This window comes from Schistocerca piceifrons, chromosome 2 (genome assembly GCF_021461385.2).
Source record: "Schistocerca piceifrons isolate TAMUIC-IGC-003096 chromosome 2, iqSchPice1.1, whole genome shotgun sequence".
In the NCBI taxonomy this organism is placed as follows: domain Eukaryota; kingdom Metazoa; phylum Arthropoda; class Insecta; order Orthoptera; family Acrididae; genus Schistocerca; species Schistocerca piceifrons.
This window is the reverse complement of record NC_060139.1, coordinates 609200943-609217101: the sequence shown is the minus strand read 5'-3', so window position 1 is coordinate 609217101 and position 16159 is coordinate 609200943. Positions and strand designations below refer to the sequence as shown.

The following is a 16159-nucleotide window of genomic DNA, read 5'->3' as shown; positions in this document are numbered from 1 at the left end:
CACACACACACACATATCCATCTACACATATAAAGACACAAGCAGACGTATTCATTTCATTCATTCATTCATTCATTCATTCATTCATTCATTCATTCATTCATTTGTTCATACCAGCCCGAAGTCATGCAGGTTCTTCTGATTCCTTTGCTCCCAGGAAAGGGCCAAGTTCTATTGAACACATAGTAACTGCTCTATTGTTTTATCCATCACTGCTACAACTTGAACAACTGAGGAATGTTTTCCCAGTGTGGTATCAACTTGTAAACAAAAGAAAACCGTTGAAAAAAAAGTGTGGGTGTTTTAAAATGTTATCATTGATGACATATGGATGTTTGTGTGTATTACTTCTTGCCTTAACACATAGTATGTGTGGAAGTGCTTCAACACATAGTATGTGTGGAAGTGCTGAGGAGGAAACCAAGTTTGAAATACTCCTTCAAAACATGATAGATTCCCAAAAAATAATGTACAAGCATTAATACAATTGATTAAAGAGTCATTTCAGACACACTTGATGAGCTTACTTCATTTTAAAACTACAATACAATTACAGCATCTAGCCTACAGTAACTTAGCTGTTATTTCCAATAACAACTGTAAGAGTAATTATGTGGTTGTTGGTAAAATGAGCTGCTGTGTACATGAAAGCAGAATATCATTGATACCAAACAGAAGCAGTTATAAGTATATTAATATGAGTACTCTTTCCAGTTGTTGTGCTGATCTCATTGTCACATAAGTATGACAGAAAGTAAATAGGTATTTGAATATTATGGAATTCAGATTTTTGCAGCAGTGGTACAAAGAATAGTTTAATTGAGATAGCAATAATATTCTGAAGCTGATATTGTTTACATTAATATATTTGTTGTACAATCACAAAATTTTGAAGATGTATTTTTATCATCAAATATTCATATATACACAAAATATGGTGGAATGCAATCCAATGTACCAAAATGGTTATTCAGCACCTAAATTGTGTTTTTTTTCAACTGCTCAATTGATTATGGTTGTACTATTTCCTTGTCACCACGTGTGTCAGATACACATTCTTGTACTTTAAGAAATTGATCAAGATGTAAGGTGATTCATGCAACTGCATATAATGAATTCGTCATTTATATAGGTGCTTTGACAGTTGATAATCTATGCCACACCAGGATTAGGACCTGGAGCAGCCTCCTTGTCACAAACAATTGCTTTAATCAACGAAGCCATAAAGTGCAGCTCCATTAGCGACTAAAACTTTCAGTGTAACCTATGTTCCCCTTCTAGTACTTCTAAAATGTACAGTCAAGGGCTCTACCATGAGGTACATGGGATTAGTACTACTAAAGGAACATATTTTGTGCAAAGCAATGCACTCAAAAAACTCAATAAAATCAGTTCAATATAAAATCTTATTTAAGTGTGGGGGGGGGTGGGGGGTGGGGTGGGGGTGGGGGGGGAGAAGCAGATAGAAGAAAGAAGTTTGGTTGAGAAATAGGATGAGAATATGGTCTTCACTCATTCTGTCAACAGCTATTCTTTACAAATAATCATGAGACCCAGTTATCAAGAGCCCACAACTGAAAAATGTGGTTATAACAATTACAGATAATTGCCCACCTTGTAGGAAAAGCACAAAACTAATCAAAATAAACTGAACTGAGTCAATTATTTCACTTTTCTATAAACCAAAACAATATGGAAAGGTATCCATTTATGTGGAGCTGCTTCATTTATGGCACATATTGCTAACTTTTGAGCTACCACAATTTTTGTAGTCTAAGTGAACACTTTCACACACAGAGACACTCACATGCACCCACCAACTGCATAAAGGGAAGTAAATGGCCCTTTGTTAACCCTTCACTCATGAGGTGACTTTTCTGCAAAATATACTATGAGGTGGGATCTCTGAAACCCTTATGTTTAAGGCACAAATCATATAAAATTTACAATTTAATTTATGTAACATTTATTTTCAGAATTAGTTAAGTGTTGTTTAAACACTCCTTGTTTATTTTATTGCAATAAATAAAGCCTGCAATATTTTACTTTTTATCACACAAAATCTCGTATCTTTGAGGACTTTTTAAGCAGTACCAATAAATGAACTGTTATAGAAATGAATTTTAAGTTTGGCAAAATTGTATTATCTCTGTAGCAAGTAAATTTTGACAAAAAACTAAATTCTAAGGTTTAAACTTGCACATAAATGTTGCCCTTTGTAGGTACAGAATTGACAGTCAGTACTAGGACCTATATTTTCATTTAATACAACTTGGAACACATTTGATTTGAACTAACACTTTAAGTATTTCGTTGGAGGAACATGAAGGTCCCCATCACAATTGTCCTGAAGTTCCTTCTCTAAATGATCCTCCACTAGCAGAACTGTGATTACTGGCTACTGTAAAATTTTTCATCATTTCCATCTGTTTCTTGATGTCTATCACTGACATCTTTCTCCAGCCACTGATTAATAATACCATCAAACTTGGGATCATCAAAACTGGCACATTACTGTGAACATATACTGAAGAAAACAAGTATGTAGTTCACAAGGTGTGATATAAGAGATCCCCAACACAACAATAAACCAAGAAGGCGATAATGCAACCAATAACAAAATATGGCAGGGTTTATGATCTAATAAGAAGGATGGGGGATTGAGGGGGCAGGGGGTAGAAAAGCAGCCCACCAGAATTAACTTTGGAGAGCAAGTTCGAAAATTTTCTCATTGTCTGAGAGACCACACATCATTAATTAAGGGTTAAATAATTTAGTGGTATATAGAAGAGTAAAAATTGTGTTAGTGGCCTCTTTGCCACTGGAAGTTAAGACTATAGATGGCTTAAGCTCTATTGTTCAGCAAATGAGTCAATGAGAACAAAATATACAATACATTAACAAACTTAACTACATAATCATGTGGAGCAAATGTAAATAAGTTTTGGCAAACATTCATCCATAAGAAGAGTACTAAAACAATAAAAATTTTTGTCAGAAAGAAGTTTTCTACTCTTGTTATCTTTTATGGAATGCCTACAGTTTGAAGTGGAGGGTCTCATAAATATTATTGAAATAATACATATCTTGTTTTGAATACAGAAAATTAATAATATTATTAATAATTTAAAACAAAATTTATTTAATAATATTTGAATATGGTTCATACATACTGTGATAATAAGGAGGACGAAATGTATGTTCTTGTACCGACCATCTAGGTGGGAATATGACAAAATCAGCAATAGCTGTTCCTGGTTTGTTTGAAGGGCAAGTAAGTACAGTAAAGATTGATGGATCCTGCAATTAGAAGAAACAGTGAAGTTTACTTAACAGAGTGAAATTATATTCATGTGTTTTTGTTGCATATGATGTTTGTTAGATGTTTTAATTTACATGAATGCCTGTAGTCAGAAATAACAGTTTTCTGTTTCAGAAAGAACTCTACTTATAATAAACCTATTTAACAGCACTGTTGAAGACAAGTTAGTTCGTTATTTTATTTCAGCATTAATGCAAATACTAAGAATGTTTTAAGTAATTGTGTTAACCTCATTTCAAACAGTTAATGCACATGATAACAAATACAGACTAGCTTTTAGATACATTTATGTAGAAAACTTTCATGGAGGCTTAATATGAAGATTTTTATAAAGTGTTTATTCAAGACACTAGCATGTCACTGAATTATAGGAATTAAATGGCCTAATACAAATATGTAAGTACATTCTAAAGGCTAAATATTGTATATAATAATTAAACTAACTGAAAAATCAAGTGAAAACCTATTGATCTAACCATTATAAACAGTCTGCAGGTAATGACATACAGAAAGCTGAAAATAACTTTAACAATTAGGAAATATGATCATTTACTCCACAACAAGACTGTATGAAGCAGATTCCTTTTAATTAGTGAACAATTGCTTAACCATATGTAATGTATCATCAATATTATATAGGAGAGAGGGAAGATTCATTCAATAATTTAAAAAATTCAACAGTTAGTTTCAGACGTCTCTGCACAAACCATGGAACATGCTGCAGTGGCTTATGTGGAAGTGAGCAGTATAATAAGAAACTGCACACATTCTGTAAATATGGCTCAGTGTTTTCAGGTGTACATAAATATTTTCTTTACAAAATATCACTGTAATCCAGTAAATATCAGGCTACCAGTGCAGATTACTGCACTGTAGGTGCAACAGCATTGGAGTAGTATCTGCGAAGAGTCCAGACTAATCTACAGTCCCTGCCAACAGCCTATTCAGTAGGTGCAGGGGCAATAGTCAGGATGACTGATTGATCTGGCCTTGAAACATTAGCCACCATGGCCTTCTTGTGTTGGAATGATGAACAACTAAAAGAAAGGGGAAACTACCACTGTTATTATTTACCATGGATGTGTACTTCTTCTGCACAGTTTAGTAATGATAGCATCTGTTTGAAAAAATGGTACAGAGGTAAAGTAGTTCTGTCAGAGGCATTCCCTATCCTACTGAAAGCAGTGCCTCCTGGGAAAGCAGCCACGTGGTCTATGAACCTAACTGCAACCACTGTTTGGCATTCTACATGGGCATGACCACTAACAAACTAACTGTTTGCATGAATGGCCACTGCTAAAATATGTCCAAGAGACAGCTAGAGGAGGACACTCCTTAATTCCTGTAGCCCCCTGGTCTCAACCTTCACTAGTGTTTGTCCTCCACCTCCATTTATCCCCTTCCCTGCTCCTATTCCAGCCTCACACATGCCTTCAGCACAATTGCTTTGTTTAGTATCCTTTGACTGCCATATTTAAGACTCATTACTAAAATGAGTCGTATCTAACAAATATTTGGAAGTAACTTCTAGAAAAGTTTGGAGATGGTACAGAATTCTAGATCTGCTTGAACATATTCATTTTGACTGTGTCAACAGAGAAATTCACATGAAAAACTGTTTAATTACAAATTCCAAAGCTCACATTCCAGTGCTGCTGATAAGCACATCTAAAAGTAGAAAAACATTGATTTTTTTTTGTTTCTTTGTTAAGGAGGAAGGGGGGCATTGATGAGTGATGGTTGGAAAGGAGGGGAAAGTTACTAAGAATAGAGATTCAGAGGATCCCACCTGCTGTGAGGGCAAGGAGAGACAAGAGCAAGGAGGAGCCAGATAGAGTGAGGTCAAACAAAGTACACTGGTAAGTACTGTCACAGATTCAGTCCAGATATGATAGGAGGAAGGAGAAGTACTATGATGTAGAGAGATGAACTGAGTAGTGCAGTAAAAACTATGATGAAGGTGGAAAAGGTGATGGTACAAAACCAAAACCAGCATGACTCTGTCCTCTGCCAATCTCTTCATGGGCCACCAGGAAGATGCATTCCTCAACACCCAGAAACTGAATCCCCTGGCTTCATACAGATTTTACAATGAAGGCTTTCACAACCAGATGTCTGAACTGCTCATAAATCTTCTGGTTTGTATGGTCATTCCTGATGTTTTACACAGAGCTGTGCTGGACTTATTCATAGGTACTCCTGGTTCCATTGAATCTTTCTGTGAGGTGGTAGCAAGAGTTGGAAGCATGTCCCATTGTGCCCACTGGAGAAACCTGGGCCACAGAGCACAGTAATGTCTCCCTCTCATTTTGGAACCTTCAGTCAGAGCAATTGTCCCCTGCCTCTGGCCCTGTTCTCTCCTGTTTCATATTCCTAGGCTGGCAGTCACTCTTTATCTCTGGCCCCAGGATGAGCCCTTTCATTATTCCGTAGTTTTAATAATTTATTGTTTCACTGCCTGCCTTCCAACATTTACCCATCATGCCCTCAATATCCTGTACATCCCTAAAACATAGGCAACTGTGGCAAATGTACCTGCTCCACCACCAAACTCATGAATGTTGACACCAAAAATCTTTCCCAGTCTTTATTCTTCCATAACTACCCCGAATTCTATGCAAAAAAAAATTGTTGGATAGTCTCCGTCTCTCACCCTTTCACTAATACAGCCCCCACTTCCAAAACCTCTTAAGCATCCCCCTTGTCACAAAGCACCACCCAGGCTTTGACTACCTCAATAGATTAGACTGTACCATCTTAAATCAAGCCCTGAAATGAGATATTCACTCCCTGATGTCCTCCACACACCACCTACTGTCACCTTCCCTCACTCTCTTAACCTTCATAACATCCCAGACATACCATATGTCATTCCCAAATCATTATCACCTACTCCAAGATTCCTACCCTGAACCTGTACCCATTCACTAGCAAGTAATTCAGCCCTACCACTGGTAAATCATACAGTATCAAAAGCAGAGCAATTTATGCAACCACATATGCTGTTTATCAACTAAGACAGCACTGCACAGCATTCTACACATGGAAATGAGCATCACAACACTAGCTGAAAGCATATGTGGCGACTATTGACCAACTTGCGTGTAATATCTTTGTTTGGCAAGCTCTTTGCGAGCAGTGCACTGAGAATCAAGAATGTATATAACTGTATATGTGTGCTTCTGAGTAATAAAATAGTGCTTGTTACATGTGTTATAGTATACATAATTGAATCTGGCAATCTTACAACACTAAACCCATACTGGTGACCCCAAATTTTGTTCGCGAGTGCTATGACAAACTCTTGTACCATGAACGGTACACAATGGATTGCTTGCCACCCGCTACACCGCACACATGTCAACTAGGTTTTCCAACAGACACTTTGGCATTGTTTTCCAATCATCCACCTTGTGTTCGCAATAGTTCGATGCAGTTTGTGAACACACCGACTAGCTGTACTCAACAGGACAGTGCTTCTACATTCCCACAGCCATGTGTGCCAGCATCAGATATGAACAATAACTTTTCATTACCATACATGAGTCAGCAGTCGTGTGGCAGTGTTCTGTACCAACAGAATGTTTTTTGCACACAAAACTTTGAATGGGAACATTTTACATTGAATATGAACTTTCCACATGTTCTGAGTGCTCAACGGCTGACACAATGTGCTCAAACCCCATTGACTATGTTTATGGGTTTCCCAACTGCCAGTGTGAACTGTACAACCGAATCAGTGGTGGTACAAATTGAGCTGGATGCTCAAGACAGGAAATTTCATGTATATCCCGGAACTCCGGATTTTGCATCACTGCCACTGCTACTGACCTGTTGGCCTGAGACACACAAGTGTGAGCATTACAGATTTGCCATACTGCATCGGGTGTGGGTCCATCATCCCCATCAGTGTTCGTGATCAACAACGGTACTGTCCATAGAATCAATACCACAGAAGGTCAACTGGTACATGCAAAGGTTAGGCATTTAACCCTGGAAAAACTTAAACATGTCAATGCTATTATTCAGGAACTTTTAGACAGTAAGACTGTTCTCCCTTCCTCCAATAGTTGGTCATCACCCATTCATTTGGTGCCCAAGAAAGATGACACTTTCTGCCTCTGCGGTGACTATCAGGCACTTAACACCAGAACAATTCTAGATAATTATCCCATCCCAAATATTCAAGACTTTGCTGCCCAACTGCATGGGGCACAAATTTTTAGTGTAATCAACTGTCACAAGACACCACCAACTGCCAATGCCGCCGGAGGACGTTGAAAAAATCGCTATCATCACCCCATTTGGGTTGTTTGAATATTTAAAAATGCTGAACAGACGTGGCAACAGTTCATCAAATCATCGGTTGGAAAACTGGACTTTGCATGTGCGTACCTGGATGACTTGTTAATTTTTTTTTCCTCCCTCGAGGAACATGAACTTCATTTAAATACAGTATTACAACTATTACAAGCAAACGGTGTCATAGTGAACAATGATAAGTAACAACTTTGCCGCACTAGTGTCACTTTTCTGAGCCATGGGATTTCTGTTGACAGCATCCACCCCCTACCAGAATGGGTCAAGGCCATTAGTACGGTGCCTTTGCCCAAATATTTTCAGGGTCTCTGCCACTACCTCGGAACGGTAAATTACTACCGCAGACACATCCCCCACGTCACCAACATACAAGCCCCACTGACGGGTGCTCTCACTTCAGGGTCTCAGGTGGTCACATGGACTCCAGATATGTGTCACCCATTTGATAACCTAAAGTTGGCCCTATAGACAGCCATTACGCTCACTCACCCCATTCTTGATGCTCCCATCTCACTTACTACAGACATGAGTGATACAGCAGTGGGGGCGGTACTTCAGCAATCCGTGGGTTCTGTTGTACAGCCGCTCAAATTTTTCTCCCACAAACTGTCTGCTTCCCAACATAAATGGTCGACCTTTGACTGGGAACTATTTGCTATTTACGCCGCTACCATATATTTACAAGATGATACATAAAGTCGCCATCTCGTGGTATTCAATGACCACAAACCACTGGTTATACTTTCTGTAACCCAGGTAAGGACTCATTTCCAAGACATTTTCAGCATATGGACCTCATATGTCAGTTGATGGATGAAATACGTTATGTCAGAGGGGCAGACAATGTCGCTGCTGATTTTCTATCTCATGTGTCAGTTTTATCTTCACAACTGGACCTCAGTGAACTCCATACATTGCAAACAGAGGATACTGAACTTGCCGCATTGCACTCCGATGTTAAAACAGGATTCAAACTAGAGTTGTGGACACTTCATGGGCTTTCGTCACCCATCTGGTGCGACATTTCAACAGGACACATATGTCTGGTGATTCCTGCACCTCTCCAACGGGACATTTTTAATAGTATCCATGACTTGGCACACCCTGGTATAGGCACCACCACACGTCTGGTATCTGAACGTTTCATTTGGCCTGGGGTAGTAAAACAATGTCGCATTTGGGCATGAAGGTATGTGGCTTGTCAGCATGAAAAAGTAGGATGTCATGCACAGCCCCCCCCATGGGTACATTCAATGTGGAAAAAAGAAGATTCCAGCATATACACATCGATACTGTTGGGCCCTTACCCCCTCAGGCCCCTTACATTACATACTGTCTACCATTGACAAGTTTACCTGCTGGGTAGAGGTAATTCCTCTCACTACTATCACAGCTGACTCAGTGGCCAGAGCCCTTTTATTAATGTGGATCTTGCGCTTCGGCTGCACAGTTTCTATCACCACTGACCAGGGCCACCAGTTTGAGTCTGCCCTCTTCCAACAGCTTTGTGAACTGTGTGGTGAAATGATTTAGGACTACAGCATACCATCCCCAGAGCAATGGGCTTGTCGAATGCTGGCACAGAAAACTTAAAGCTTCCCTGATGTGCCATGGAGGTGAGTGGGCCGACGCCTTACCATGGGTAATGTTAGGCATTCGGCCTGCGTACAAAGATGACCTTGGCACGTCCCTGGCAGAAGTACTGTACAGAGAACCCATCACACTCCCAGCAGAGCTGGTCGAACCTTCACTTCCTCCAGATCAAATCTGTGACATTTGTTGGGCATGTTAAGGAGCTAATAACTAACATTCGTGTGCCCCCTCCTCGACCGCACTCACTCCCTCCCATATTTCTGCATAAGGACTTGGCATTGTACACTCACATCATGGTGCGCGGTGACACCGTCCAACTGGCACTAAGAATTCTGTACTCGAGCCCACACAGAGTCATATCGCGGCGTACCAACACATGTGAAGTGCTCATTAATGGGACACCTCAAATGGTAACTGTCTGCCGCCTCAAACTGGTGTGGGCTCTGGGAGAACTGCGTGATACTGCACCCAGTCAGCCCGCACATCCTGCTACACCTGCGTCGCATGAGGCATCTATGGATGGTCTGCGGGTAAGTGATGCCCATTCCTGCACATGTGACGTTACCCACTCCCAGTCATGTGACTGTGCTACAGGTGCTTGTGACATTCCACTAGAGAGTGACGAGTGTGATGACTCCCCCTCCTATAGGCAGCCCCCCACTTCTCCCTTGTTAGGATTTAGTGATGTATCAGGGGCCAGCATCGGAACGTGTGTTGCCACCACCATCAACTCTTGTAGAGATTCTGTCAACCCGTATACGGAAGAGGTAGTGAATGTCAACACAGATTTTCTTTGCAGCTCTAAAGTGTTTTTTGTTATCTTCTACAAATGAGCCAGCATCCCCAATGACAACTTAACCCACATTCATCTTCTCCAATCTGTCCCCTTGCCTGTTGGTATTGACCATCAATGGTAAAAGTCCTACATACTGTAACAGGCATTCAGGTTCACTACCATGGCTCGTCACAACCCAGCATCCCATCCCAGATTCCTCAACTGCTGTACGAGGATTTGCCCGGTCAGGCAGGACCATCCGCCCCCCCTCACTGGCTCAAAGACTTCAGTTACTAATGTTATGTAAGGTATGGTTTCAGTTTAAACACACTCTCCCTTCCCCCTGGGTGTTTCTTTTACACATATGCCCCAATATTTATGTTTCGTGCTCCACACTCTAGGGGATCATTGGATACAGCAATCCTACAACACAAAACCCATACATAAATAGCCTTAAAAGAGCTGCCAGCCATGGGTCGCCCAGTTCTCAGTTCCTGAACAAGTTCTACAGCATGACTCAAAGAATCTGAGTGCCTGCAACACTACATGAGTTATTTAGTTGTTTGGATCCCCTCAGCTAATGCTTTTATTTTTTCATATTTGTTGCCCTCACTTCCTTCTTTCGCTTAGTTATTTATCTCTTAATCATTTTTCCTCCTAGTTCTTAACTGTGCCATTCATTTCTATCCTCTTTTTGTCTTTATCCCTCAATATGTCTTCATCATCTCTAAACTGAAACATTGATTACCAATGTACTATGTTTGACTTCCTACTTTCTATGGCAACTCCTCCATCATGCTTGTCTACCCTTGCCCACACAACAGGTGATGCCCTCTCATCCTGGTGTGAGAGAGACCTGCACTTCCTTTTTAATCTTCCCCATTGTATCTGTCTCTTCTCCCTCAGGAAGGAACTAATTGCTCAGGAAGATACAATGGTGTCATTTACTGTTATATGTGTTTATTGGCAGTAGTTAATATTTTTCTTCCTTCCGATAAGTGTAATGACCAGCAATTCTGTCTCATAATTTTATAGTTTTCATGTATGAATTTTCCTTTTGACAAAAAAACCTCACATTTTATGAGATTTCAAACAAACATCAGCACCAGAAGTAGACATTGATGATCTTACACTAAACGAGACACACTGAGCAAAATCACTGAGATCTAGTTGGATAACAAGTTAAAATAAACTCATCACAAAGATAAACTAATAAAGAAGCTCTGTTCACCACGTTTTAGCATAAGAAGCATTTCTCATTAGGGAGACCTGAGACAAGAGCATTGCCTTATTCAACACATTTTTATTCCCATGTTACTGTACAGAATTGTCTCCCAGGATAGTGACAAAAGAAAAAAAAATTGTTTATTAAGTGGAAGTGAGTAGTATAATAAGAAATTGCACACATTCTGTAAATATGGCTCAGTGTTTTCAGGTGTGCATAAATATTTTCTTTACAAAATATCACTGTAATCCAGTAAATATAAGGCCAACAATGCAGATAAGCAGCAGCTGTTTAGTATAACAGATGAGGCAGGAGCCTTTTTCCAAAGTAGCATAAATTAATTAAATTAAATTTGATATTATTAATTTATTCATTGATTAATTAAATTTGATTAAATTTAGATAGCACAAGTACGGATAGCATTATGGAGTATTGTGATAGACTTTTTTTTAATGCAGTACACGGATTAAGTTTCTATGATTTCCTAATCTTTTGTTAATGCGTGCATTGGCTTGTTCCACATCCCTGAAGGTTCTCCTTTTAGTGGGATTTACAGAACATGATGAATGTATGACTGAATTCTTGCAGTAACATATAATCTTCATTAGTCTGTCTTAGTATACTTTATACAAAAGCTCAGCCAGCACCATTTATTATCTCTGGTCATCTTGACACTGGTTTATTCTGGTTGTTTTCTTGCTTTTCTGGATAAGATACATTTTTCTTATGGTTAGTGTTAGTATTTTCTATTTTGTTTACATACATTTACACAAATAAGAAGTAAGAGCCTCGAAAATGGTACCCAGTTTGTACAGTCTGAAAATCACATCTGTAAGCAATAATTTGGTTGTCAATGTTGGCTGAGGTAATTTCTGCTATATGTCTCCTACTATGGAGATGAGACTGAAACCATTTTTTCACAACTCATTGTACTAGTAGCTCCATTTTAGTGTAGAGTATACACACATTCCACATAGGTTAGTCAAAAATAAAATTACAACTCACTCGAAATACATAGTGCATAATTGCGGTATGTATTTCCAAGATAATCTAAACTCATCATGTAAATGTAAACATCGGCATAAATGTGCACTGTTACTATATATTGCTGATTTTAACAATTGACAAGCACCAAAAGAGTGATACATATGTAGACATGCCAAGCTCCACAAGGTATTTTTACTGGTGACAAACCTGTTTGTAATTTTATTTTTGACAAACCTTTGTGGAGTGTGTAATATACTTTCCACTAAAATGTTAACATGGCATGATTAATGCGCACACAGTGGAACATGACATATAACCGAAAAAGTTTTTGAAGATCTAAAAATGAGTCTTATCTGTAGAAACTGGTCAATGAAAAACAGTTTTGAACACGATCTTGGCTGTAAAATATTTCTTTAAAGTGCATACAGATTGCTCCTTCTCATTTCTCATTATCAGAAACTTCAATCACGTTTACAGTAGTATCTGCCTATGACAGGACACAAACTGCAGTAGCGTCTGATTTCTCATTTAATTGCTGAGTAAAGTAATTACACATAAATATCTATAATATCAAAGTAATTTTTTTTCCATTGATTGATATGTTTACTGTAGTCCTGACAAGAATGCAGAGATAGCAGAATTTCATGCTCTAGTTTACACTTTATGATAGAGAGTTACTTGCACTTATGGTAGTATTCCCTGGTTTCTTCTCCTGTATGTTAGCCTTTGGCCCATGTGATTGTACCAGCTAGTGGGAAGCAACATTAAGTTTCAGGTATATAATTATGGAAGGACAGACCACCACTACCCTTCTGTGGTGTCTTTCTATACTACATTAACTATACTCTCTTTAATGGTGACAGAGGATTATTATTGTGAAATATTTGTGAAGCACTTGTTTTTTACTTTAAAAAAATAAAGAAGTGGAATTAAAAAAATACTTACACAATGATCAAACTGCACTGGATTGATAACCATGAAGAGAGACAAGTCATATTTATATGGCACATAATTCCCATGCCATGCAACGACATCAAAAGGGCTGTGCCCTTGCTGAGCAACAAACAGATGTCCTTGGAATTTACTAATAACTCGGTACTGACTTTCTTCAACTGAACGGTCTTCAAACCACGCAACAGGTGTGAGAAAGTCCCGTGGATTGGCAAGACCGTTTGCACCTAAAAATGAAAATGCTTTTAGTTCATCGATTAAGACATGGGATGAATGCTAATATCACATTACAGTACAACAATAAAACAACTGCCGGCCGGTGTGGCCGAGCGGCTCTAGGCGCTTCAGTCTGGAACCGCGCGACCACTGCGGTCGCAGGTTCGAATCCTACCTCGGGCATGGATGTGTGTGATGTCATTAGGTTAGTTAGGTTTAAGTAGTTCTAAGTTCTAGGGGACTGATGACCTCAGATGTTAAGTCCCATAGTGCTCAGAGCCATTTGAACCATTTGAATAAAACAACTGGCAGATCAGATGTTTAACTAACTGTCCTCCTTACTTAATCTGAGCTCATTTATGACAGTTCACCAATACAAAGTGCAAGCAAATAAAGTGGGCTCTAATAACCCATCATTATTACAAGCAAGTAGGTAAAGTGGACTGTGACAATCCATCATTATTACAAGCAACATGATAGTGGAGTTTTGCATTGTATGACTAAGTTATCTTTACTACAAGCCTTAGCATATATATTTGCTTTGTAATGACCTGCATACTCTTGTTTCATAAGTAAGCCCATAAACTATGAATTGTGGGACAAGAAATAGTCACAACATTATTTAACAATAAAGGAAACTCCTGGATGGAACAGTACATAATATACAGGAAAGGCAACTGCTCACCTATACTGGACTGTAGTGAGGCAAATAACAGAAAACAGTTCACACATTAGCTTTCAAGCTATTGCTCTCTTTCTCCAAATAGTACATGCAGTCATGAACACAACTAAACAGGTGCCCAAAGTCACACTTCCACACTGCGACTGGTTATTGATTATTAAGGGCAGTGGCCTAGGTGGGCGGAGATGAGAAGATGGTAAGGAAGGACATATGAGGCAAGGAGGGGGTAGCAGGATAGTGTGGGGCAGGTCTTTTGACAGATGACTCACTGACTGCACAACTAAAGGATTTCAGAGGGTAGGGTGTATAAGTGATAGAGGATGGAGAGGGTGGGAAAGGGAATGAGAGATAGATGGAAATGAAAGGGAAGACAGGAAGCACAAAGAGAAAAAAAGGGAAATAGGTGGGGAAGTGGGGGGGATGGGAGGGAGGGAGGGAGGGAGAGAGAGAAAGAGAGAGAGAGAGAGAGAGAGAGAGAGAGAGAGAGAGAGAGAGAGGGAGAGGATTTTTTTCACATGAGGGGTGGAGGGGGGGGGGCAAGAAGAGTGGTGGGAGAAGGCAGTACACAATCTGAAGAGGGAAGGAGTGGTGTGGACAGAAGAGAGAAGAGAGAAGGAAAAAAGGTAAGATAGGGCAGTGAATAACAGGTTCGTGGAGGTTTAAGTCAAGATGACTGTGATAATGTAGGATATCCTGGCTAGACAATTGCCACCTGTGTAGTTGAGAGAAACTTGTGGTGAAAGTGTGTATCCCAAAGCCTCGTGAGGTGAAACAGCTGTGGAAGTCATTTGTGTTGTGATGTGCATCATTTTTGGCAACTGGGTGGTCAATTCTGCAGTTTACCATATTTTGTTGGTGGCCATTCACGTGAGTAGACAGTTGGTTACTTGTGATGCCCAATTGTAGTGCTGTACAATAATTGCAGTATAGCTGATGTATAATGAGAACAACATTATGAACAGGATAAAATTGAAGATAGGCATAACAAAAAGACTGTTACACACTGAGCTTTCAGTCAAAGCCTACTAGGTGCTGCCTGGCAGAGCACACAGGGACTAGAAGGCGGCAGGACAAGGCTGCCAGGCACAGCATCAGGTAGCCGTAGGGGAGAGGTTTGGGGGGAGCAGATATAGGGAGTGGAAAAAAGACGTTCAGAGAAGGGGAAAAGACTGAGGTATGTTGGCAGAGTGTGGCACACCTCTACGACACCTTAAACACCCACTTTCTGCATGCTTCCCAAAATCCACAAAACCAATGGTCCTGGACACCCCATTGTAACTTGTTATTGTGCCCCACCAAAGTAATTTTGGCCCTCATTGATCAACACATCCAACCAATTGTCCAAAATCTAGCCTTCCACTTTGAAGATATCAACCAGTTCCTTTGCTGACTTTCCACATACCCACCCCTTTACCTCCTGGATCCCTACTCATCACTGTTGATGCCACTTCCCCAAACATCAGCATCCTTCAGGCCCATGGCCTTGCCACTGTTGAACACTACCTCTCCCAGTGTCCATCAGATTTCAGACCCACTGTCTCATTCCTTATACACTTTACTAACATTATCCTAACACACAACTACTTCTCCTTTGAAGGGAAGGTATACAAACAAAACCACAACACAGCCATGGGCACCCACATTACACCTGCCTATTCCAACCTGTTTATGGACCACTTAGAGAAAACCTTCCTAGCCTCCTAAAACCCCAAACCCCTGATCTGATTCAGATTCTTCTGGATATGTCAGACATATGGTCTGGACTTGGGGCCAAAACATCCTATTTTCATTCCTTCATAATCTCAACACCTTTTCTCCCATCTGTTTCACCTGGCTCTTCTCAACCCAGCGTGCCACTTTCCTGAACATTGACCTCCGCCTCTCAGATGGCTCCACTCATATGCCTTCCCGTCTGTTTCACCTGGCTCTCCTCAATTGAGGGTGAACACATGCCACCCTTCTGGAAATTAACCTCCTCCTCTCAGATGGCTCCACCCATGGCTCTGCTCACTTTAAACATATCAACCATACCTGTGTTTTGACAGCAGCCATCCCTTACACACTAAAAGTCACTCCCATACAACATGG

The 16159-nt window shown here is 40.0% G+C and overlaps 1 protein-coding gene across 1 annotated transcript in view; it reads right to left on the bottom strand.

The window, feature by feature from the left end:
- The window catches only part of LOC124776481 (homogentisate 1,2-dioxygenase), a 97257-nt gene that overhangs the window by 20841 nt on the left and 60257 nt on the right, over nt 1-16159 (bottom strand). Inside the window, exons 7-8 of the mRNA XM_047251495.1 lie at nt 13168-13400; nt 3174-3300 (exon numbers count right to left, since the gene is read on the bottom strand). Coding sequence (XP_047107451.1) covers nt 3174-3300; nt 13168-13400 — 360 coding nt within the window. The remainder of the gene's footprint in view (nt 1-3173; nt 3301-13167; nt 13401-16159) is intronic.